This window comes from Mya arenaria, chromosome 1 (genome assembly GCF_026914265.1).
Source record: "Mya arenaria isolate MELC-2E11 chromosome 1, ASM2691426v1".
Lineage (NCBI taxonomy): Eukaryota > Metazoa > Mollusca > Bivalvia > Myida > Myidae > Mya > Mya arenaria.
In genome coordinates, this window is record NC_069122.1 from 60,742,550 (window position 1) to 60,768,885 (window position 26,336).

Sequence of the window (26,336 nt, forward strand, 5' to 3'; positions counted from 1 at the left end):
AAATATTAATTTATTCAAATCAATTGTGATGTTCCCTTCTCAGGTAGTGTGTTAATGAAGCAACGAAGGTGGACAAAAGGTCAAGGTTAAGGATAACAGGGGTGAAAGTGAAAGTTCCTATGTGACCTTAGGTTGCTTAAGAGCGTTCAGATCCACTTGTAAAGTCACGGCAAAATTTATGCGATAAATGTCCTAATGATATTTTTATTGAAACACAGTTTATGTCAAAACTGGGGACAAGCCGTGAAATTTACGATCTTAAGGCATACAATCTTTATAACCAGGGCTCTGGTCATTTGTATGTACTGGACACTATATGCACTAATTACAAACTTAATGATGCTGGACAATCTATCCATAATTTCCCAGGACAACCATATAAATTTCTTGGACAATCCATGAAAATGGTTCCCTTGTGTATTGGCGAACCTAGCAGAAACTGACCATAGGGCTATCTGAGACTTGCCGTTAATTAGACATGGTCACGCTATAGCTAGCAGAAAATTAATTGCAAGAAAACTGACAGACTTGAAAATTACTTTCTGCATACAGTACAAGAATATGGCAAAATAAATCATTGTTATCGGCACGGCAAGATGATAAATGTCTGTACCTAGGAAGGAGCAAAAGGACTCCAATCATAGCTTTAATTATTTTATCCATGCTTAAATGAAACAGTTAAAATCTTCGTTTATTTTCTAATGGCTTAAGACTCACAATACTTTAATCTAATAATTGTGAACTTTAAATTAAGGAAAATTTCAAAGAAAGATACTCTGTTCCAGCTTTTGTAAATGAAAAGAACTTCACCATAAATTTTATATCTGGCCTGGTTCCTAAAGACAACACTGGGAAACACTATTTATTTGACACCATCTAATGAAAAAGTAAGAATTATTACTCTCTTTATTAGAGAGCCATTAATCTGTAGATAAGTTATCAGAAAGACCAGAAGGATGAATTGATATTTTCTTTGTTTCATCTCCCAAAGGTTAGCTAAATCAAGGGCACATTACACCAATCAGAAGTTCTCAGTGTTTTTTCTTTATTTTTAGCATATCACAGTAAATCAAAGCATGGTTTTACCATTCAGACCATTGGCTACTTTCCATCTTTTGGTTGGCAATCTCAGACCATTGGCTACTTTCCATCTCATGGTTTTACCATTCAGACCATTGGCTACTTTCCATCTTTTGGTTGGCCATCTCAGACCATTGGCTACTTTCCATCTTTTGGTTGGCCATCTCAAACCATTGACGGCTTTCCATCTTTTGGTTGGCCATCTCACACCATTGGCTACTTTCCATCTTTTGGTTGGCCATCTCAGACCATTGGCTACTTTCCACCTTTTGGTTGGCCATCTCAGACCATTGACGGCTTTCCATCTTTTGGTTGGCAATCTCAGACCATTGGCTACTTTCCATCTTATGGTTGGCCATCTCAGACCATTGGCTACTTTCCATCTTTTGGTTGGCAATCTCAGACCATTGGCTACTTTCCATCTCATGGTTTTACCATTCAGACCACTGGCTACTTTCCATCTTTTGGTTGGCCATCTCAGACCATTGGCTACTTTCCATCTTATGGTTGGCCATCTCAGACCATTGACTGCTTTCCATCTTTTGGTTGGCCATCTCAGACCATTGGCTACTTTCCATCTCATGGTTTTACCATTCAGACCACTGGCTACTTTCCATCTTTTGGTTGGCCATCTCAGACCATTGGCTACTTTCCATCTTTTGGTTGGCCATCTCAGACCATTGGCTACTTTCCATCTTTTGGTTGGCCATCTCAGACCATTGGCTACTTTCCATCTTTTGGTTGGCCATCTCAGACCATTGACGGCTTTCCATCTTTTGGTTGGCCATCTCAGACCATTGGCTACTTTCCATCTTTTGGTTGGCCATCTCAGACCATTGGCTACTTTCCATCTTTTGGTTGGCCATCTCAGACCATTGGCTACTTTCCATCTTTTGGTTGGCCATCTCAGACCATTGGCTACTTTCCATCTTATGGTTTTACCATTCAGACCATTGGCTACTTTCCATCTTTTGGTTGGCCATCTCAGACCATTGGCTACTTTCCATCTTATGGTTGGCCATCTCAGACCATTGGCTACTTTCCATCTTATGGTTGGCCATCTCAGACCATTGGCTACTTTCCATCTTTTGGTTGGCCATCTCAGACCATTGGCTACTTTCCATCTCATGGTTTTACCATTCAGACCACTGGCTACTTTCCATCTTTTGGTTGGCCATCTCAGACCATTGACTGCTTTCCATCTTTTGGTTGGCCATCTCAGACCATTGGCTACTTTCCATCTCATGGTTTAACCATTCAGACCATTGGCTACTTTCCATCTTTTGGTTGGCCATCTCAGACCATTGGCTACTTTCCATCTTATGGTTGGCCATCTCAGACCATTGGCTACTTTCCATCTTATGGTTGGCCATCTCAGACCATTGGCTACTTTCCATCTTTTGGTTGGCAATCTCAGACCATTGGCTACTTTCCATCTTATGGTTGGCCATCTCAGACCATTGGCTACTTTCCATCTTATGGTTGGCCATCTCAGACCATTGGCTACTTTCCATCTTATGGTTGGCCATCTCAGACCATTGGCTACTTTCCATCTTTTGGTTGGCAATCTCAGACCATTGGCTACTTTCCATCTTATGGTTGGCCATCTCAGACCATTGGCTACTTTCCATCTTTTGGTTGGCCATCTCAGACCATTGGCTACTTTCCATCTTTTGGTTGGCCATCTCAGACCATTGACTGCTTTTCATCTTATGGTTTTACCATCTCAGACCATTGGCTACTTTCCATCTTTTGGTTGGCAATCTCAGACCATTGGCTACTTTTCATCTTGTGGCTTTACCATCTCAGACCATTGGCTACTTTCCATCTTTTGGTTGGCAATCTCAGACCATTGACTGCTTTTCATCTTATGGCTTTACCATCTCAGACCATTGGCTACTTTCCATCTTTTGGTTGGCAATCTCAGACCATTGACTGCTTTTCATCTTATGGCTTTACCATCTCAGACCATTGGCTACTTTCCATCTTTTGGTTGGCCATCTCAGACCATTGGCTACTTTCCATCTTTTGGTTGGCAATCTCAGACCATTGACTGCTTTCCATCTAATGGTTATACCATCTTAGACCATCATTAGCTACTTTCCATCTTATGGTTATACCACCTCTGACCATAGCTTACTTTCCATCTTATGGTTATACCACCTCTGACCATAGCTTACTTTCCATCTTATGGTTATACTAATTCAAACCATTGGCTACTTTCCATCAAATGGTTATACCAATTCAAACCATTGGCTACTTTCCATCAAATGGTTACATCATATCAGACCATTGGACCATTTTACAGTTGTCCCATCTCAGACCATTGGCTGCCTGCCATCTTACGGTTGTCCCATCTCAGACCATTGGCTGCCTGCCATATTACAGTTGGCCCATCTCGGACCATTGGCTGCCTGCCATCTTACGGTTGTCCCATCTCGGACCATTGGCTGCCTGCCATATTACAGTTGGCCCATCTCGGACCATTGGCTGCCTGACATCTTACGGTTGTCCCATCTCAGACCATTGGCTGCCTGCCATCTTACGGTTGTCCCATCTCAGACCATTGGCTGCCTGCCATCTTACGGTTATCCCATCTCGGACCATTGGCTGCCTGCCATCTTACGGTTGTCCCATCTCAGACCATTGGATGCCTGCCATCTTACGGGTGTCCCATCTCAGACCATTGGCTGCCTGCCATCTTACAGTTGTCCCATCTCAGACCATTGGCTGCCTGCCATCTTACGGTTGTCCCATCTCAGACCATTGGATGCCTGCCATCTTACGGTTGTCCCATCTCAGACCATTGGCTGCCTGCCATCTTACGGTTGTCCCATCTCAGACCATTGGATGCCTGCCATCTTACGGTTGTCCTATAGCGGACCATTGGCTGCCTGCCATATTACAGTTGGCCCATCTCGGACCATTGGCCACTTTCTATCTTATGGTTAAACAATCTTAGAGCATTGGTTACTTTCTATCTTATATTTAAACCTTTTGAGAACATTGCTTACTTTAATTTTGAAGCTGGATGGCTTTTGATTTAAAATACATACTGAACATTCTGGATCTACTTGATCTACTTTTTCTGTTTAAATTTTCACAGCATTTTTTGTCCTTGTACACCAGTTATTGCCATTTTACCAAATACATAGTGGTTATGTTCAACCAATTTTATTTTTCTTAGATCTTTTTTTCTAACTTTGTTTAATGTTTAGTACACACATAAAACTTTCTTTCCATGTATGATGTTAGGGGTTATAAAATACTAGATATCAGTATTATTTTGCGTGCAAATGGGTCAACAGTTATGAACTGATAATTATGAAGGAATTTTTTTTAGTGGTCTCTCACCTCAAGATATACACCTTACACAAAAGGGAAGTAAATTTTACAAAATATTGTTAACCTATAAGAAGTTATCTCCCCTATAAAAGGGAAGTAAACCTTGCAGAATAGTGTTTACCTGCAAGAAGTTATCACCCTTACAGAAGAGAAGTAAACCTTACAAAAATATGTTAACCTACAAGAAGTTATCTCCCCTTGGAATGAAACTCCCCTTGCTTATATACACATGTCATAAATCCACACATTCAGCAATATTTGGACCAAATTGTCATAAATAAATTGAAATAAATGAAATGTGACCGTTGAAAATTAAGTGCTACCAGATGACATGACATCACTCAATAATTCATCCAAATTTTGTCTTTAAAGATGCTAGTATTTACTTAATAACAAAATTTTGCCATCAATAGCATCTAGAACTATTCACTTCAACAATAGCTGTCTTAGGTTTTTAGGGCAGCTCTTGGTTTCCCTGTGGTCCCAATCTGGCCCCTAATTGAGCTGCAGCCAGATATACAGGGATAAGCAGGTATTTCTTGACTCTGTACACCAGACAACTAGTACATGAGTTCAGGAAATCTGTAATTGCCCATTACTCTCCAGCCCCTCTTCAGAGAAGAGATGAAGACACAGCTCAAATGGTCTCAAAACAGCTTCAAAATGCATCATTTCAAAATTTCACACATCCCTGCATGTCAAAATCACAGCACAAAAATCAAAGAATAAATGACAATGATGTTACTTACCAGCGCAGCTTGGAATACTTTGTACAGATAATCCAACTCCTTCTGACTTTTCTTCGACATTCCGCAAACATAGGCACAATACTTCCACTAATGCTAGTAGATAAATACTTCAGTCTATCTATCTAGTTAACTTCCATTTTGGAACATCCATACTGGACTGCTGCAAAGTGCAGTTTTATTCCAAATGCCATGGATATTCAATAAAACAAATTGCAAATGACACTTTAATGCACATTATTTCTCAGACTGAAAAAAACAGACCGAATAATTACGTATATAATCCACTTCTTCCAGCGATACACTTTTGTAGAAGGGAACAATAATTGGCAAGTGGAATATAGAAATACTATGAGAAAAAATCCCTAGAATTTAAAATCAATACAACGCTAGGTCAGTAAGAGCAACTTTCTCAAACCAGCCTTAGACAACCTTAAATGGAAAAGAATGGAAAAGCAAATTTCCTGTTTCCAACAATATGTGAATACAAAATCAATCTGTCCACAGGACACATGTCTCCGAAGCTGTATGCATTACACCTCCATGTGGACTGGAAAAGTGTCTCAATAATGGGATAAATGCTGTTTGTTTTAAGATAAATGTTCTTGAATTTTTGGGTGATATATTAATTATGAATATTCAGTGTGTGGACTTATCTTTAGGCAATCACTTTTGTTCCGATTTTGTCACGGGAGCTTCACAGAAAACTTGGTGAATGGCGTGATCTGAATTGTCTAAGGACAATTGTATAATGTTTTCGATTTTAAGAGAACCAAGTTTCTAAAAATCAAAATATAACAAAACCTATTTTAACCTACTATTCTAATTCTGTAAAAATATATGCATATGTGATCGAAAGCAAGCCAGTTAAGGACCCCTGTGGCATGACATAATCTGACAACATTGGGAATATTAATGCCTTTATCTGCATTTACATTACTAGCTTTGTCTGGAATCATAAACAAAAACTTCTCTGTTTCCTAAAATACTCTTTAACCATTCCACATAACAATGTGTCCTCTTTCTATTGGCCCAATAAAACATATCAATCATTCCATGATGGTCTCAAGAGTTGACCAGTATTGATTGAAATGCCATATTGTTTTCAGTAAGTTTGGAATAGATTGTAAGTCTAGTATAGATTATCAGTCTGGTATAGATTCTGGTATAGATTATCAGTCTGGTATAGATTATCAGTCTGGTATAGATTATCAGTCTGGTATAGATTATCAGTCTGGTATAGATTATCAGTCTGGTATAGATTGCAAATCTGGTATAGATTGTCAGTATGGTATAGATTTTAAGTCTGGTATAAAACATTAGTCTGATATAGATTGTAAATCTGGTATAGAACATAAGTCAGGAATACATTGTTACCCTGGTATAGAATGTAAGTCTGGTATAGATTGTAAGTCTGGAATAGAGGTATAAATTGTAAGTCTGGTATAGATTGTAAGTCTGGAATAGAGGTATAAGTTGTAAGTCTGGTATAGATTGTAAGTCTGGAATAGAGGTATAAATTGTAAGTCTGGTATAGATTATAAGTCTGGAATAGAGGTATAAATTGTAAGTCTGGTATAGATTGTAAGTCTGGAATAGAGGTATAAGTTGTAAGTCTGGTATAGATTGTAAGTCTGGAATAGAGGTATAAATTGTAAGTCTGGTATAGATTGTAAGTCTGGAATAGAGGTATAAATTGTAAGTCTGGTATAGATTATAAGTCTGGAATAGAGGTATAAATTGTAAGTCTGGTATAGATTGTCAGTCTGGAATAGAGGTATAAGTTGTAAGTCTGGTATAGATTGTAAGTCTGGAATAGAGGTATAAATTGTAAGTCTGGTATAGATTGTAAGTCTGGAATAGAGGTATAAATTGTAAGTCTGGTATAGATTGTAAGTCTGGAATAGAGGTATAAATTGTAAGTCTGGTATAGATTGTAAGTCTGGAATAGAGGTATAAATTGTAAGTCTGGAATAGAACGTAAGTTAGGAATGGATTGTAAGTCTGGTTTATATTGTAAGTCTGGAATAGAGGTATAAATTGTAAGTCTGGAATAGAACATAAGTTAGGAATGGATTGTAAGTCTGGTTTATATTGTAAGTCTGGTATAGATTGTAAGTCTGGAATAGAAGTATAAATTGTAAGTCTGGTATAGATTGTAAGTCTGGAATAGAGGTATAAATTGTAAGTCTGGAATAGAGGTATAAATTGTAAGTCTGGAATAGAACGTAAGTTAGGAATGGATTGTAAGTCTGGTTTATATTGTTAGTCTGGTATAAATTGTAAGTCTGGTATAGATTGCAAGTCTTATATTTTCTGGTTCTCCAGGATCATTGAATGTGGTGATGGTGTTGTACTGGAAATTACTACATAATTGGTTTCAATCTTGGGAGACTGCAGATGTTTTCATACTGCATATTTACTCTTTGCTTACATTGCATTATACAGACTAAATATTATATTCTCGATGATATCTTAAATCAACAACTTCTTCCCCTATATAAACCCAACCCATACTGAAACAGTTTCAAAATCTTTTTGAGTGTCACTACCCTACCTAACATAAAACCAATCATTGATCTAATCTTTCTTGAATAAATATCATCTCAAAAAGTAAACTGAAATAAGTCCAAAAATATATCACTATTAATGCTGTTCTAAAGAATAAGGGAGGCACCTAGTATTACAACACGTCAAACATTTTCCGATTATTTCCCTTTCTTCTGCACAAAACCATTAGACACAAGAGGAGAAACTAGGGAAGCAAGTTATTATTGCCAAGGAAGTCATTGGTTGCCAAGGAAGTCATTGGTTGGTAAGACAAAAGGCAGTTGCTAATGAAGTTATTGGTACCTAAGGATATCAATGGTTGCCGAGGAATGTGATTGTTTATAGCAGGTAGGCATTTGTCAAGATTAAACGTGGTTACTTATGAAGTTGATGATTGCTAATGAGGTCTATGATTGTTAATGGAATATACTGTTGCTAGGGATGAAAGCTGCTGCTAAGAAAGTCATCGGTCACTTTTAGGTCACAAGTTTATGGTTGCTGTGGAAGTTCAAGGTTGCAAAGGAAAGTGATGGTTACTGGCTGTGGAAATAAGTTGATTTGAAGAAAGATTGTAATGAAGCACAAATCAACCTTTTACATATTATTTCAGCTCTTGGAGATAAAGATTCATAATATAAGTTTAAACAAAATGTGACCCCCAGGGTAGGGCCAACACCCAAGAGCATGATTTGGACAAATTTGATAGAGAACCAGTAGGTAAATGCTTCATGCCAAATAAAAAAAAACACTAAACCTTGCAGATTTGGAAAAAATATTTTTAAAATTTTTCTTTTGAAAGTTTACATAAAACTGCCCCCCTGCTACACTTTGTGCTCAGGCGAGCTAAAAATTGGTAAGAAGGTTATGAACATTCATGTGATATGTAGTAATAATAATATTTCCCTCTATGACTCCCATATTGTTTTTAAAAAAAAACCTTACATATACACACACAGATGGTTGACAATGGAGTCTTCGCTGGCATCAAAGCCAACAACAATGATGTTATCATGCCAATGACTTATTTCATCGTTTAACACTCAAGCAAACAAAACCTTCGGGTCTTTGAAAAAATTATTGGCAAACAAACACTTACCTGCAAATAACTTGAATTAGAGAACGGTCTCTTTCCAAAACCAAACCTGGATGTTAGGTCCATTGTATGTCACATACAAAATACAGTTTACCACACTCAAAACATCCTTGTATATCACATACAAAGTAAAACTAACTGTATATCACCTACAAAGTGAAACTATCACTCTCAACAATATATAATAGTCACATATTGACACAATGCATACCTTTATGCATAAAACACATCTATCTTATCTTTTATACAAAATATAAATGTCATTGTATAAAAAAATACAGAATGCAAACACCACCCTTACAATCTGACACTTAGAAATTGGCACCGTTTCGGCATTCATTTCCAAATTGTTGTATATTTTTCTGCCATAAATTGAGCTAACTATATTTCCACACCTTTCATTGTTCCAGGAGGTTTCCACTAATTGCCAGTTTTTTTCTCGGAGATAAGTTTCTTTCCATACCCACCTTTTCTGCTCTTTAGCCAAAGTATACAATACTTTCCCTTAAAATAGCACGACAGACAGTCATATAAAATGTTTGTTTGTAAACACCTTTGCCTGGTACCTAAATTTATTTCGTTAAATTGCCATTTCTTAATAAATAATAAAGGTAATCTGTGGTCTATAATATGTGTGCTCTCTCTCCAACCAGATATTTGTTATCATTATAACATTGTATTTTCATAGTATTTCTCCAGTTTAATATAAACATTCTCATACTGCTTGTCATTCAAATGAATAAGTATAATAGAATAACACTGATAAATTCATGGAAGTTGATTATATTTAAGAATATTTATTGTTTTCATTAAAAGAACAACTGTTTGAAATAAGTTAAATCTGATGAATAGATTCCATGAAAGTGTTGTTGAACATTTACCTTCAACGAATGACATAAACCCAACATTTTGTCTCCCAGTTTGGGTCAATGTGAAACCACTGTTTCAACAAGTTTCTGGTTCAACTGCACTCACAGTTCAAGATATTCCTCTCAAGGAACCGCACACTTTGAAAAGTGGTTGAACATTTTGCAAATGGAAGTATACTTTAATCTAATCATGAGCGCGGGCAGGTGCATAGCTCGACTGGAATTGATGTACAGACCTGGCTTGCTTCCCCACAATCTTATGTAATGCAGTGGCTTAGGTTATGCTCAACTGATTATTTTTCATCTGTTAATGTGTGGTTAAATCCAACCCATTAAGAGAAAAGTAGCAAATATTAAGTGTACTTGAGAATATTGAACATTTAGTAATTACAGTTCATAGGTCAATGAAAACATTTGGCCAGTACATGGATTCAGACTTCACTTAGGCCCCTGCCGCGATGATTGATTAAATGTTATCATACACTAATGAAATAAATACCAAAACATTTAATCCCCAAGTATCTACAGTTTACTACACAAAATCGTTATGACCTTATCATGATTCACCCACCACATCATATTCCCGTTTCATTCCTGCCCCGCCCACAGTGTGCCGCCGAGGGACTGAACGTTTTCCTCGTGATGACCTTGGCTGTGATTGGATGACCCCGTAGTCATGGTCACGTGACGTACTTGGTCGTTCCCGGTTGCCATGGTGATCACCTCGGCGCTCATGACTTTCACGATCTTGGGACCTAAATAGTAAGATAAAACATCGCCAAGCTGTAATGAGCAGAAAAACATGCCATTAAATCAAATATAAAAGCAAAATTATGTTAATCTTTAAATGTTTTGACAAAACCAAATGATTACAGTGTAACAATGTTTTTCTTTATTTTATACATTTTTTTTCATACTTATTAAGAGTAAATGATAAAGAAGGGCAGAGCAAGAGAAGCAGGTGAACCTATCTTAGTTGTGAAGATTTACACAATATGTTCTGACTTAGATTATAACATGCTTTGCAAAGTGGGGAATAATGATGTCATGTCTGTTATGTTGTAGAACAGAAATGCTTAACAATTAAGCACAGAAGATTTCATGGGCTGGAAATATAGGTTATAATCTAATAAATTAAAGATTTTGAACTATACTTGAAGGTTGGCACCTAGCAATGTGTTAAAAAATGTATGACACCTTGATTTATCTTTCAAATGAGCTTCTATCAGCACAATGATCTGCAGTTATTCATAAATATTTATTTAAACATTGCTGAGAATCACAATGTACCATGCATAAAATATATATACATGTTCTCATACCTGGACCTCTCTCGTGTGACAGTGTTAGCTCCCCTTATACTGCTGCTCTCATCAGAGTTGTCTGTCCTATCGCCATTGGTGATAGACTGGGTTGGAGCTGAAAAGAGAAAACAAAAAAATAATTAAATTTTTCTTCAAATGGTGCCAAATTTTTTATTACAAAAGTGGTAGAACCAACGCCTGTTCACTATTAATTTGCTGATCATTTGAAATCCTTGTTACTCAAACCATATTCTTTCTTGCTATTTCCTACCAAAAATCATAATGTTCGCGAAATTTGCAGCATTTTATAAAAAAGGAAAATCAAATTAAGTAGGAGAAAACTGGGGCAATTTTTGGAAGCTACATCTAGATTTCTGGTACCAGCAAACTTTCCAAACAGCCCTCATACTTCAAAGATATGCCATTTTTGAACAGGGTTGTTTTCAACCCTGTTTAGTGTAGCCACAAACTCAACACTCACAACAGAAAATTCCTATTAATAGTAACAAACGTCGCCATCCGATTAACCACCAAAAATATAGTTTGAAATAGTGCAGACTATATAAATTGCAAGCTATGTTTCCAATAACCGAGGTAGATTTGACAAAGCAAGAAGCAATCATAACACAATATCTATTTAAATAATTTAATCTGTTGAACTTAGATAAAGATAACATTAAAGTAGTATCCCTGCGCCAAAAATGAATGAACATCGAAACGTAAACAAAGAATTACTATCCACTCAAAGCGCATCATTCAATCACATGACACAATGATGAAGCCAAGTGAATTTACACTCGAAGAGAGATAATCATGTAATGAGATAATGCGGTTAGTTAATCAGATTTCTCTCCCTTACCTTTGTAAAGAAGAAGCGGGAAATCCCAAGCTTGATTGATTGTCGTGCACAGTTGAAGCCTACAGAGATGTTTGTTTTACTTAGTTTTAGAAAACTTGATTGTTTTACTTGGAATCTGATGTTCTGATGGTTAGTATTGATATGCATTTGTAGTCTTTTGTGTTTGTCTTTGGTTAGCAATGGATTGGAATGATCATTATTTCATTTAGCTGCATTTATTTAGTTTTATCATGTATTTTTACGCCATCAGCAGATTTTGTATTTAAAACGAGAATGGCAGTTCCGTGATATTCTTTTAGCCTCTTTCCCTATACTACAAATGTATTCTCATCTTAAAACCTGGAATTACCTAGAAAGCAACAATGGTCTCATTGATCTCAATGATCGCACAGTTTCCCTGCTTAAAGCATCATGCGATAGGCCACTTGGGAATAACAAATGTGCTAAAGTGCTGACTTTACTTGACGATATTGAAAAAGAAGAGAGTTGCTGACCATATAGACAATGAAGGAAAACAAGTTTTGAAATTAAATATTTTATGCTTACTTTATTTTATATATATGCACTTTCTATAGTGTATGTATAGACGGATGTTTGTGCGTTTATTTTTGAAAATGGAATTTTATTGAAATGAATCGATTTCTATTTTTGCTGGTTTGGTGAAAATATGAGAAAATATCGAGGATTTAATAACTTTTTTAGGTGTTTCATCTACAATTGTTTGAAATCAATCATTACAATTTTTATCTTTTTAATTAAGAAACTATTTCTCTTTAATCTGTTGTATTTTCGAAGTTGTTTTGTGAATAACAGGCAAACTCTTTCAAATCAGTAAAGTTTGATTAGTATATATATATACTCAAATGTAACACCATATGATGGAGTTCTGCTTGGATTGGTTACATTCTCCATCCTTGGTTGCCTTCTTACACAGCGACATTAATTTTATTGTCAATAAAATATTAATTTTTCATTTACCATCATGCTTCAATAAACCTGGGGCGGCCCCAGTGGTTGTTTTACACAGGGACTCTTAGATTCACTGTGCAACATATCAGCACCTTATTAATACACACATTATCGTGAATCATAATGGTGAAAACCCGTATAAAACCCTGTTCATGCAGCGCTATCAGCGCTTTGATCTTCATAGCTTTTGACAACAGTACTTTGCTTCAACCCTGTCCATCTGTTGGTCGGAGAGAATGTAGGAGTTGACACAGGCTGTAGTTTTATAATGTTACACCCATTTCATTAATAAAATGGAATGATATATTGCGAAAAAACAAGAGCACCACAGGCCAATGCCTATGCTTGTCTAGTTTTTCTGAGCTAATCAAGGAAGATAATCCAGATATATTGAAGCAAGAGTGATCAGACTGGTTACATGTTTACGACTTAAACAATAGTTTTCACATGCAGATGCTGAAAATACCTTTTTCTTTTACAAAACAACAAGGCTTTACTGAAAGGCACAAGCAGTTACACACACTAGTTGACCAAGGGCCAAACTTAAATAATAGTTTAGCTAAAGTGTTGGACTTGCTAATCATTTGTATATTACGAATTGACTGTTTACATTATGTTTCATTTGAACACCTTGATATTTAAGTTATGACCAAATGTTTAAGTATTTGAATGAAGCTCACTACCAACATCAAGACAATGACATCACCTTAGCATTTTTCTTTGAAAAATCAGAGGAGATAACATTGACCAAGATACAGCATTCTGTCCTTACTAGACATAGGCTTTTACCATCTTGACAGCCCAATCAATTTGTATTTATATGGCCTTCCACCTCTGATTCCCAGCAACGATTGAGGTCATCAATCAGATTTACAGCCTATTATGTACTAAAATAGGAGACTGCTTCATCAACAGGTTCAATAATTGCTTATTCTAGCATGCATGAAACAACAAACATATTCAAAGGCTTGAGCCATTGTCCTTGGGGCTGAAAAGGGCAAAATTTAACATAATTTTCTATCAATTAAAACTGTTCTCTCGTGATCTTTCTAATGGCAAAACAAACAAAAAACTTGTTTGAAACAAGCAAATTAGTTAAATTGACATCTGGCCTGATTAGGCAGAGTAGATGAAATGAAATCAAGTGTTGGGGAAACATTTCAACCGAAATATGCAAAACGGCTGCAAAATGATGGACTCTTATGAATATTGAACTGCGGCATGCGTTTGTTTGCAATAGTTTGAAAAAAAGAATATTGTATTTAGTGTAGCATTTAGCTTTGACCAAGAAACCTAGTTTTTGATCCAATTTTACCACCCAGTTTCAAACTAATAAAATATTTCATAAAGGCCAACATTCTGATTAAGTTGCATGAAGATTTGACCAAAACTATTGCAAAAATATAGCCTCTTTATTTGACCTACCATAGTGACATGTTTTTTCTAAATGTGTCCTTGTTTTAAAATAATCAAAGATTTCATTGAAACAAATATTCTGAATAAGTTTCATGAAGATTGAAGCAGATATATTGCCTATTTTCCAATATTTCTCTAAGATTTGACCTAATGATCCAGTTTTGACCTATGTGACCAAGTTTTGAAGTCTACCAAGATAATATCAAGAGCAACATTCTGACTGTTGTTTGAACAAAGTCTGACAAATAAATATCAATAACGATTATTAGTTTCCGATATGACTTCCATATTTGAACTAGTGACCTAGTTTCTGACCTTATGTGACCCAGTTTCAAACTAGCCAATGATTGCATCAAGAGAAACAGTTTGATATTGCCTCTAGTATAATAAATAATAAATATACACATTATCATTGTGAACATGTGTACTAAGGTTCATAAACAGGATAAACCATGTTTTTATACGTTTTGGCCAACGTGAAAGCTTCGATCTACATGCTGCAGATAACAATGACACTAAAACTCAAATAATATCTTTTTCTTATAAAAGCAGACAGACAGTTTAAAACCAAAATTTATCCATCTGCCAATGGTGTCAATTTTACAGACAAGTATGGAAACAGCTCAAAGAAGTCTGTTGTTTTCAAGATTGATTTGATTTTGTCTACGTAAAAACCCATCAGACAATTTTATTGGAATTAAAATTGCAAATATTCTGCAGGAAGGCAATAATATGTGAAAAGTCTATTCACACACAGCAATATTATTGCATGGCATTAATGAAATAAATGTCTTATCTCATCATACCATTGGAAACTATTATCGAAAAAAACACTTTTATTGAGCATTTCAGTGTCTGGAATAAATCACTATCAGAAATGGCCATAATTTCAAGTATATATTTTTTATCTTCTTGATTTTTTAAAATGAATTCTAAAAACCACTCTACTGTCTCACCAATATCTTACTCTGATTTCAATTACTAATTATTAGGAATGGCAACCAGTAAAATCTATACTTGGAATCTACAATTTCAGGAGGATTACAATGCATTAGAAATTCAGGTTGCAGCAGAGTTGTCCATCTATCTGTCACAGGACTCTCATTTACATATGAGACTTTAGGGTGCCAACCCAAGTCTATTTTCCTTAGTTTTTCGAGGGGTGTAACTAAAGGTATTTCAAAGTACTAGTACTAAGACTTTCTTCTCATATACCAATATTCAGTTGCAAACATGTGTATAAAAAGTATGTTCATAAAAGATTTAGAACATTGAGAGCTGTCACAGAGACAGAGCGCTCGACTATTCCCCCGCTTTTCGGTGTATGGATTGAAAAGTTTTGGCGAAACATGCATGGATCACTGTTAGATTAGATTTCAATACATGATGTGTTGAGATATTTACATAAGTTGAATGGAAAATATTTGAGGTGGTACGCAAACTTTAACGTAAATTCTAAGTAAAATAAGGGGCATAATTTTGTCAAAATGCTTGATAGAGTTACCTCCTCCTGTGTACAGATTGGAGGTATGATGGTGAACAAGCGTGCAAAGTTTCAAAGCCAGATGTCAATGGACTTTGAAAATATTTGAGGTGGTACGCAAACTTTAACGTAAATTCTAACGTAAATTCTAAGCTGAAAAAGGGGCATAAATCTGTCAAAATGCTTGATACAGTTACCTCCTCCTTCGTAAAGGTTGGGGGCATGATGGTGAACAAGTGTGCAAAGTTTCAAAGCCAGATGTCAATGGACTTTGAAAATATTTGAGGTGGTACGCAAACTTTAACGTAAATTCTAAGTAGAAAAAGGGGCATAAATCTGTCAAAATGCTTGATACAGTTACCTCCTCCTGTGTAAAGGTTGGGGGCATGATGGTGAACAAGTGTGCAAAGTTTCAAAGCCAGATGTCAATGGACTTTGAAAATATTTGAGGTGGTACGCAAACTTTAACGTAAATTCTAAGTAGAAAAAGGGGCATAATTTTGTCAAAATGCTTGATAGAGTTACCTCCTCCTGTGTACAGGTTGGGGGCATGATGGTGAACAAGTGTGCAAAGTTTCAAAGCCATATATCAATGGACTTTGAAAATATTGAGGTGGTACACAAACTCTCTCAAAAACTTTAACATAAGTGGTTACGCCGATGCCGACGCTCGGGTGACTAGGATAGCTCTCCTTATTCTTCGATTAGTCGAGCTAAAAATGGCAAGTTTTTGCATGCTGTCAATGGCAATGACAGTACTGAACTATGCCAATATATTGTCTAAGTTCAAACAGCAGACAAGCTAAACATTACAGAAATGTGTCCATTGTGCAAAAAGCACCTATTCAATTTTAAAGACAAGTATGGAGCTCAACCTATATCTGTCTCCTCCTACAATTATTTTGTCTAAAAATGCTTAGAAATAACACATCATTTATGGAAATTCATCATATTAATGGATTTCCTCTATCAGATGATCTTACTGGAATAAAATTAAATATATTGGAGCGAAAGACAATAAAAATGTGAAAACCTATTCTAATGACACCCATCCATATTATCGCATGATGAAAACAGTTGTTTCTGGCATCATACCATAAGAAACCATTAATCTAAAAGAAACATTTACTGCTTACAGTTCCCTAGAAGGCAATGAATTCTGAGTCCCCCTGTTTGGGAGATTATTTATTGGGAAACAATGTGTCCTATCTTTACTAGAGCACAGAGACCAGCTTAATATTATTGATCTTCATCCCAAATATCATTACATCATTGACAAAAACGTGACAATTTCAGGAGCTTTCCAATACATTAGGAATAAAGGTTTCACTACTAAGGACTGTCCATGTATCTGTCACCTTGCTTATATTTAATTCTTGACCCCTGACTTTAACACCATCATTCCTAGCACTTTTAAAATTTGAAAGGTAGGCCAAAACACTATATCTGCTCATCAAAATTTCACTCTGAGTTCAATAATACTCTTTCAAAACTAGTCACTAAATACTGCATGTATGGCTGAGTTGTCTTTGCTAAATGTTATACTAGCAGCACAACCCAAGTCTATTTGTTCTCAGTTAGTTTAAACTTCATTTATTTAAGCAAATAGCATACAAACATACATACGGTATATGTATAAAGATGAAATACATCGCAATGTGTTCCAGGATAAGAAAACAAGATGTAACATATTAATTCTGCTCCTATATGTAGATAAAGAGCATAAGAAAAAAACAGATGAGATGTTTTTTCTCAGGTGGGCAAGGGGTGTAACTCTAGATATGTTAAAACCAGAGTACAAAGAAATGCTTCTCATATTCCTCTATTTATTTGCAAACATGTGTACCAAGAAGCATGCTAATAATCCTACATTATTTCTGAGTTACGGAGCCATGAAAGTTTTTGTATCCTGCCAATAATGATGACAGTACAGAACCAATCTAATATCCTGACTTGTTCTTCTTCAAACAGCAGAAACATATAAACATTACAACAGAAGTGTGTCCATTCTGTCAAAAGTTTTTTATTCAATTTTACAGACAAGTACTGAAGCAGATGTCATTGAAGAATATCTGTCTACTCCTAAAATTATTTTTGTCTGAAAATGTTTCGATATAACACATTATATATTTATGGTAATTCGTCACATTTATGGAAATTCATCCTTATTTACTGTATCAGATGATCTCGCTGGAATTAAAATTGGAAATATTGGAAAGAAAGGCCATAATATGTGAAAACCTATCCACACATATCAATATTATTGCATGGCACTGATGATACAATATGTTTCTGGCATCATACCATAAGAAACCATTAATCCGAAAGAAACTTTTACTACTTACAGTTCCCTAGAAGGCAATGAATTCTGAGTCTCCCTATTTGGGAGATTATTTATTGGGAAACAATGTGTGTTATCTTTACTAGAGCAAACTTCATGGCTTTATATTGATCTTCATCCCCAATACCATTACATCATTGACAAAAACGTGACAATTTCAGGAGGATTCCAATGTATAAGGAATTTAGGTCTCAGCAGGGCTGTCAATCTATCTGTCACATGAAGATGAGAACTGGCTCATATTTTATTCTGGATGAAAGCATTAACTGTGTGGAGTAAATTATGGACAATACCTAATGGAGATATTTTCAAACCAACATTTTTAGCTTTCATTTTATTTTGGAATGCTTCTAGACTCTAGAATTGCGCACAAAATGCCCACTTAAATTTCAATAATTTCCCTTCAATACTAATCATTAAAATAGAGATTGCTTTTTTTGAAAAAGCACTTGTCTCCCCCAATAGGTGAGAAATAATCAATGATGGACATGAAATTTGTACTTTCAGACTGGAGCCGAACTATCACAGGGGTCATCTACTTGTCACGACCAACCTGCATACCAAGTATGAAGTTCCTTAGTCAAAGTGTGCAGTTCCTTGGTCCAAGAGTTCTTTAGTTATTGAGCCGAAAGAAGTGTGACTACAGACTGGTGACCAACAAATTATTTTCACGGAAGGCCACTGTGACCTTGACCTACTGACCTCTAAATCAATAAGGGTTATTTACTAATCTAAACCAACTTATATATTAAGTAAGAGTTCCTGAGCCCAAGCTTTTTTTATTCATTCAGCAGAAACCTTTATTTTACCTCAAGGTCACATTGACCTTTGCCCTACTGGCCAGAAAATCAATTTGCATCATCAGGTAGTCATGAACAACTAGCATACTAAGTATGTAGTTGCATTCCTTAGTTATTGAGCAGAAACCATTTTTTTAACATCAGGGTCACTGCGACCTATACCCCAACCTTGGCCTTTAGACCTATTGGTCCAAAAATCAACAGAGAACATCAACTAGTCATGAACAACTGGCATATCAAGAATGAAGACCCTTGGTGCAATCATCTAGTTATTCAGCGGAAACTGTTTTTTTCACCTCAATATCACTGCAACCTTGACCTACTGATCTCAAAATCAATAGGGGTCTTCTACTAGTCAAAACCATTTGGCATACCACGTATGAAGTTCCTAGATGCAAGTGTTCTTTAGTTATTATTTGGAACTAGTTTTCCCCTCAAGGTCACTGCCACCTTGACCTACTGATCCCAATATCAATAGTTGTCATCTACTAGTCATGACTAGGGCACAGTGTTCTTCATTTATTGAGCAAACACTACGTTTTACCTTATGGTCATTTGACCTAACAATTGCAAAATCAATAGGGGTCATCAACTAGTCATGACCAACTGGCATACTAAGTATTTATATCTTTGGTACAAGAACAAATTACAGGAAACCATTTTTTTTTCACCTCAAGGTCATCCTGACCTTGACCTTTTGACTTGCAGATCCCAAAATCAATAGGAGTCATCAACTAGTCATGACAAACTGCCATACCAACTATTAAGATCCTGGGTGCAAGCGTTTTTAAATTATTGAGTGGAGACCGTTTTGTAACGGCGACCTTTACCTTTGAACTACTGATTTCAAAATCAATAAAGATCATCAACTAGTCATAAAAACTGGCATACTAAGTATGAATTTCTTTAGTTATTGGGTGGAAACCATTTTTCAGATTAATTAAGGTCAAAGCTAAAGTATCATTTTAACCTGAAGGTCATGGCAACCGTGACCTTTGACATCTCAAATTCAATAAGGGTTATGTAATGGTCAACTGGCATACCTAGTAGGAAGATCCTGGACCTAAAGGATCTTCAGTTATGGAGTAGAAACTATTTTTTGCCTCAAAGTCAACATGACCTTGACCTTTGACCTTATGATTTCAAAATTGATAGGGGCTATCTTCTGGTCATGACCAACCTGCATACCATGTCTAAGGTCCTGAGTCTAAGTGTTTTCAAATTATTGAGTGGAAACAAAGTGTGACATATGGACTGACTGACAGACTGACAGATAGGGCAAAAACAATATATTTCTCCCATCCATTGGGGGAGATTAAGATGTGCTTGTATGTCTCAGCTGTCTTTGCTAAGTTTTACTCAAACAAACGACCCACAAATGGACAACATCCCTAGCCTGCTTTGCTCAGGTAGCCAAGAGGTGTAATTCTAGGTATGGTAAATCAGGGTACTAAGATCTACTTCTCATAAACCAATATTTAATCTCAAACCAAGTTTCAATATAATAATCATGCACACTTGTTGAGTAATAGCCACATGATGAAAGTACATCTTGGCAGACCAGCTATTAATATTTCAACAGGTTTTGGTCCATTCTGGCAAAAGCATTTAACTCAATGTTATGAACTGAAACAGATCACAGTATATCTGTCGCTTTCCACAATGATTTTGTCTGAAAATGCTCAGAAATAACACACCATTTATGGAAATTTATCTCATTTATGGAAATTTATCTCATTTATGGAAATTTATCATTATTTCCTCTCTCAGACAATTTTACTGGAATTACAATTGCAAATATTGTAGAAAAAGGCAATTATATGTTAAAATCTATTCACACCCATCAAAACTATTGCATTACACTGATGATAAAATTTGCCTTGGCATCATAGCATTATAAACCTTTCATCTGAAAGAGTCTTTTACTGCCGATACTTCCCTAGAAGGCAATGAATTCTGAGACCCCCTGTTTGGGAGATTATTTATTGGGAAATGATGTGTCCTACCTTTACTAGAACACACTGAGACCAGCTTAATATTATTGATCTTCATCCCAAATATCATTACATCATTGACAAAAACGTGACAATTTCAGGATGGTTCCAAATTGAATTCATTAGGAGTTTAGGTCTCAGAGCAGGGCTGTCCATCTATCTGTCATATGGCACATATTATGTTCTTTAAACCTATCTGGACTAAGTTATAGACAGAAATGGACATTATACTTCAAGCCAACATCTCTTACTCTCTTTTTTAATCTTGAATGCTTACCCTAAAACACTGCCTTCTCACCAAAAACTCACTCCAGGATTCAATACTAATTATCTGACATGTCCTTCATAATCAAATATTCCCCTGTAACAAGAGAACTCATTGCAAGTGGTTGCAAACAATTGCCTATTCTTTCTTTTGGTCAAGGGGTGTAACTCTTGGTATGTTAAAGCTGGAGTACTTAGACTTGCTTCTCATATACCAATTGTTATAGTAACTATATGTACCAAGTTTTGTGTTAATAATCATACATGTCCGAGTTCTAACCAACATGAACGATTTTGCATGCTTCCATAAAGAATGACACTAAAACTATATCAATATTTCCAGCTAAAAATATCCGCCAGCCAAAACATTTGATTGTACTTAACAACTTTATAGACAAGTCTGGGAGCAACTCAAAAAATATCTGTCATTTCCAACAATGAATTTGTCTGAAAATGCTTAGAAATAACACATTATTTATGGAAATTCCTCTCATTTAAATAATTTATTTCCTCCATCGGACGATTTTACTGGGATTAAAATTGCAAATATTGTAGAGAAAGGCAGTAATATGTGAAAACCTATTCACATACATCAGAGTTATTGCATGGCACTGTTGATAACATTTGTCTAGGCAACATGCAATGGGAGTCATTGCATGGCACTGTTGATAACATTTGTCTAGGCAACATGCAATGGGAGTCATTGCATGACACTGTTTATAACATTTGTCTAGGCAACATGCAATGGGAGTTATTGCATGGCACTGTTGATAACATTTGTCTAGGCAGCATGCAATGGGAGTTATTGCATGGCACTGTTGATAACATTTGTCTAGGCAACATGCAATGGGAGTTATTGCATGACACTGTTGATAACATTTGTCTAGGCAGCATGCAATGGGAGTTATTGCATGACACTGTTGATAACATTTGTCTAGGCAACATGCAATGGGAGTTATTGCATGGCACTGTTGATAACATTTGTCTAGGCAACATGCAATGGGAGTTATTGCATGGCACTGTTGATAACATTTGTCTAGGCAACATGCAATGGGAGTTATTGCATGGCACTGTTGATAACATTTGTCTAGGCAACATGCAATGGGAGTTATTGCATGGCACTGTTGATAACATTTGTCTAGGCAACATGCAATGGGAGTAATTGCATGACACTGTTGATAACATTTGTCTAGGCAACATGCAATGGGAGTCATTGCATGGCACTGTTGATAACATTTGTCTAGGCAACATGCAATGGGAGTTATCACATGGCACTGTTGATAACATTTGTCTAGGCAACATGCAATGGGAGTTATTGCATGGCACTGTTGATAACATTTGTCTAGGCAACATGCAATGGGAGATATCGCATGGCACTGTTGATAACATTTGTCTAGGCAACATGCAATGGGAGTTATTGCATGGCACAGTTGATAACATTTGTCTAGGCAACGGCAACATGCAATGGGAGTTATTGCATGGCACTGTTGATAACATTTGTCTAGGCAACATGCAATGGAAAACCTTTGATATGCAAGAAACATTTAAGGCTTGGTGTTTGTACGTTGGTGTTTCTTGTTCAGTGTTATTTGGGCCCTTACCTTGTGCTGTGCCCCTAAACACAGTTAAAACACAGTTTATATTTGATTTTATTACTACTGGGCTTGTCCCTGTAGTTTTCATTGTATAATTGAAGATTCCTAGATAGAAACGATTTAAAACTAAGCAATGTTTATTCGTCAATAAAAAAATAAAAGCATGATCATATTGACATTATGCAACAAAGAGAAGTCAATTTGTGCTGCCTCATAATGCAAATTTGAAAAGTAAGTTTTCAGTACTTCAAAGAGTTTATATGGTGATTGTGCAGTTCTTGAAAGATTTAAAATTTAATTGGTCAGTTGATGTGAAACCAATGCAAAATGTACATGTGTTGATGCTTTGCAGGAGTATAATGAGCTTGCTCATGGTAATAAATCAAATTTAATTCCAAAATTGCTTATGGCTGCAGTCAGTTGTCTTTGATGTTGAAGTCCATCCACACCTATACCTGTTTTGACATTCACTTGACTGATTTTGCTAGATTTAAAGGAACTAGACACCAGATGGGCCCAAAATCGGCAAATACAGTATTTCCTCAAAACAAGCCTAGAATTATCAATATGAGCTGATAATTCATTAACTTGCATGGTTAAATAATATTTTATCACTGCCTCAGCTGAGTTTACCCGTTTAAAAATAGCACAGACTGGTTTCCCAGTATATAGTGTGTATATTTAACATTTGAATGTCCCGTGATTAGTACATGAAATATATTTTTAAATTTAATTGCATTTATGAGGTAGACCCAGTCAATTTCCGCGGCATTGGAAAAATATGCAAAAAACTGCGAAAAATTACATGTGTTGTAAATGAGTGCATTGTTCACAACAATATCAATGTTATGTTAAGTTTTTGACAATTTTCTGTTTTTCTTACAATGGTATTATCAAGTGTCTAGTCCCTTTAAAGCAACAATTGTTCGGTGCATCAAATGCTTGAAATGCTAAGTTCATTTGCAAGCAGTAGAAATACATCATTGACAATAGTGTGACAATTTCAGGGGGTACTCAGATGTCTTAGGAATTAGGTCACAGCAGGGCTGTTCATCTATCTGTCACATGAAGATGAGAACTGTCTGGAGGAAATATAGACAGCAAAGCACCTACTTAAAGGCATTTCTAGTCACTTCCAGACAGATTGAAAGCCATGGAAAGTTAAAGATTCAAGTTTTCTACCAATCATGACCCATCAATATTGATGGATATAATAATTGAAGTCTTAATGGGTCTATCATATTGATTGGTGTGAAATATTTTTGGGCTTAAAATATTGCTGGGTGTAAAATAATGATGGGTGTAGCATATTGATTGGCATGTGTAATGTTGATGGTTGTAACATATTAATTGGTGTAAAATATTGATGGGCGTTAAATGTTGATATGCGTGCGTAAAATATTGATGGGAATGCATAGTGGTGGGCATTAAACAAATATTGATGGTTGTATTATAAAAAATGGAGTACGATATTGATGGCAGCATATTGATGGGCATAAAGTATGGATAGTTGTTATATATTTATTGGTGTAAAATATTGATGGCAAAAAAATATTGACGAGCATAGAATATTGATCGTTGTAACATATTATGGGTGTATGATATTGATGGCGGGAAAATACTGATGGGCGGGAAAATACTGATGGGCGTTAAATATTGATTGTTATAACATATTAATGGGTGTCAAATATTGATGGCAGAAAAAATATTGATGAGCATAAAATATTGATCTTTGTAACATATTAATTGGTGTAAAATATTGATGGACGTGAAATATTGATTGTTGTAACAAATCAATGCGGAGAAACATATTGAGTAGTAAGATATTGAGGTGTAACATGTTGTATGATGTGTTACATATAAATGGGTGTATTATATTAATGGTTGTAGCATATAAATGGACATAACATATTGATTGGTGTAACTAATTGATGGGTGTAGTACATTTATGAATGTAAAATATTGATAAGAAGAAAATTCAGAATGATATTAATATTTATCATACATCTTAAGACTTAAGTCTGAACACAGGCTATTAAATGGATGCTAACACTAAGGGACAAACCGTGAGCTCATCCTAGTTTTGTGACCGGCACAGTTCTGTTCTTGCATGTTGCCTTGATAAGTAAAACATATGACCAATGAATCACAAATGTCCTTAAATGGTGAACAAGATATGGGGCCTAAAATAATATATGAAATGTTTACCCTCCCACGAACGGCTCAGAAAACCAGCCTGACTCAGGGAAGGACATAGAGTGACAGACAGTTGGTGGCTTGCTTTTATTATCCGCCTACTGGTGGGGGTAAAGGCGGGGGAAATAATACAATAAGTGATTTTGTTGCAGACATTATTTCTACAGGAATTCCACAGCTGAAATCCATAAGCTAAGTGCATTTCCTCCTCTTTTGCATTGGAGGGACATAAACCAAAATTAACCTACAGTGATAATTGTTTTAAGATTACTTAGTCTGGATATTTCCCTAAAAAGACCATACGTCTTAATACACCTCAAACTGCATTTTTTGTCACGAGAATTTTGTGCATGTAATTGAAAGCATGTCTGAAAACAGGGTTCATACTAACAGCCAGACTGGCAAAAAATTCAAGGAGTTTTAAAGGAGATTTTAAGGACCTTTATTAGATTTCCAAGGACTATCATTAATTACAAAATAACACGTATTTTCAAAGACTATAATTAATAGGAAACTATGAAAATAACACATATTTGTGACATTATATTGTCAGATTCCTCTGAGAGATAATTAAGGACAGCTCTTTTCACTTCCACACTCCTATTACATTTTGAAGGGAATGGTTAACTTGTCTAGGGTATATACTAATACTAGTAATGGTAAGGTTTTTGTGTTTTTCTGACTTTAAGTTGGACTTCAGGGTAGACTCACCGGTGACATTGAACTCACAGATGTTAATTACTTAAATGCAATGTTTACACATTGGTTTGTGTTTACTTTCGTGGTCAACCTGTCTAGTATAAGCAAAACAAGAGGGCCATGATGGCCCGAAAACGCTCACCTAAGCAAAGGGCCACAACTCTGTAATAAAGCATTAATAAAAATGTTGCAATTCAAACATATCTAAACTGATGATGATGCCTTGTTTTATATTTGTAAAGGGTCATGCAATGAAGCTTTCTGTAAAGTTTCATTGAATTTGGCCTGGTAGTTTCAGAGATTTTTTTAAAGCAAAACAGTAAGTCGGCCATTTTGTTGTTGTTGTTGTTGTTGTTGTTGATCAATCTCAATGCCTTGTTGTATTATTGTAGAAGGTCATGCAATGAAGCTTGCTGTAAAGTTTCAGTGAATTTGGCCTGGTAGTTTCAGAGGAGATGTTTTTTAAAGCAAAACAGGAAGTTGGCCAGATTGTTGATCAATCGTGACCCCTTCTTGTATTTTTGTAGAGGGTCACCCAAGGAAGCTTCCTGTAAAGTTTCATTGAACTTGGACTGGTAGTTTTAGAGGAGATTTTTTTTAAAGCAAAATAGGAAGTTGGCCATTTTGTTGTTGTTGTTGCTAATCAATCATGACCCCTTGTTGTATTTTTGTAGAGGGACACCCAAGACAGCTTCCTGTGAAGTTTCATTGAATTTGGCCCGGTAGTTTCAGA

At 35.8% G+C, this 26,336-nt stretch overlaps 1 protein-coding gene across 6 annotated transcripts in view; it reads right to left on the bottom strand.

The window, feature by feature from the left end:
• The window catches only part of LOC128230186 (coiled-coil domain-containing protein CG32809-like), a 136,128-nt gene that overhangs the window by 54,498 nt on the left and 55,294 nt on the right, over positions 1-26,336 (bottom strand). For 5 of the 6 annotated variants that reach the window (XM_052942256.1, XM_052942271.1, XM_052942281.1 and 2 more), the window contains exons 2-3: positions 11,006-11,102; positions 10,255-10,438 (exon numbers count right to left, since the gene is read on the bottom strand). In XM_052942256.1, coding sequence (XP_052798216.1) covers positions 10,255-10,438; positions 11,006-11,102 — 281 coding nt within the window. Of the gene's footprint in view, positions 1-8,817; positions 8,950-10,254; positions 10,439-11,005; positions 11,103-26,336 lie in introns of those variants that run through there. The other variant, XM_052942288.1, reaches the window with a different exon arrangement.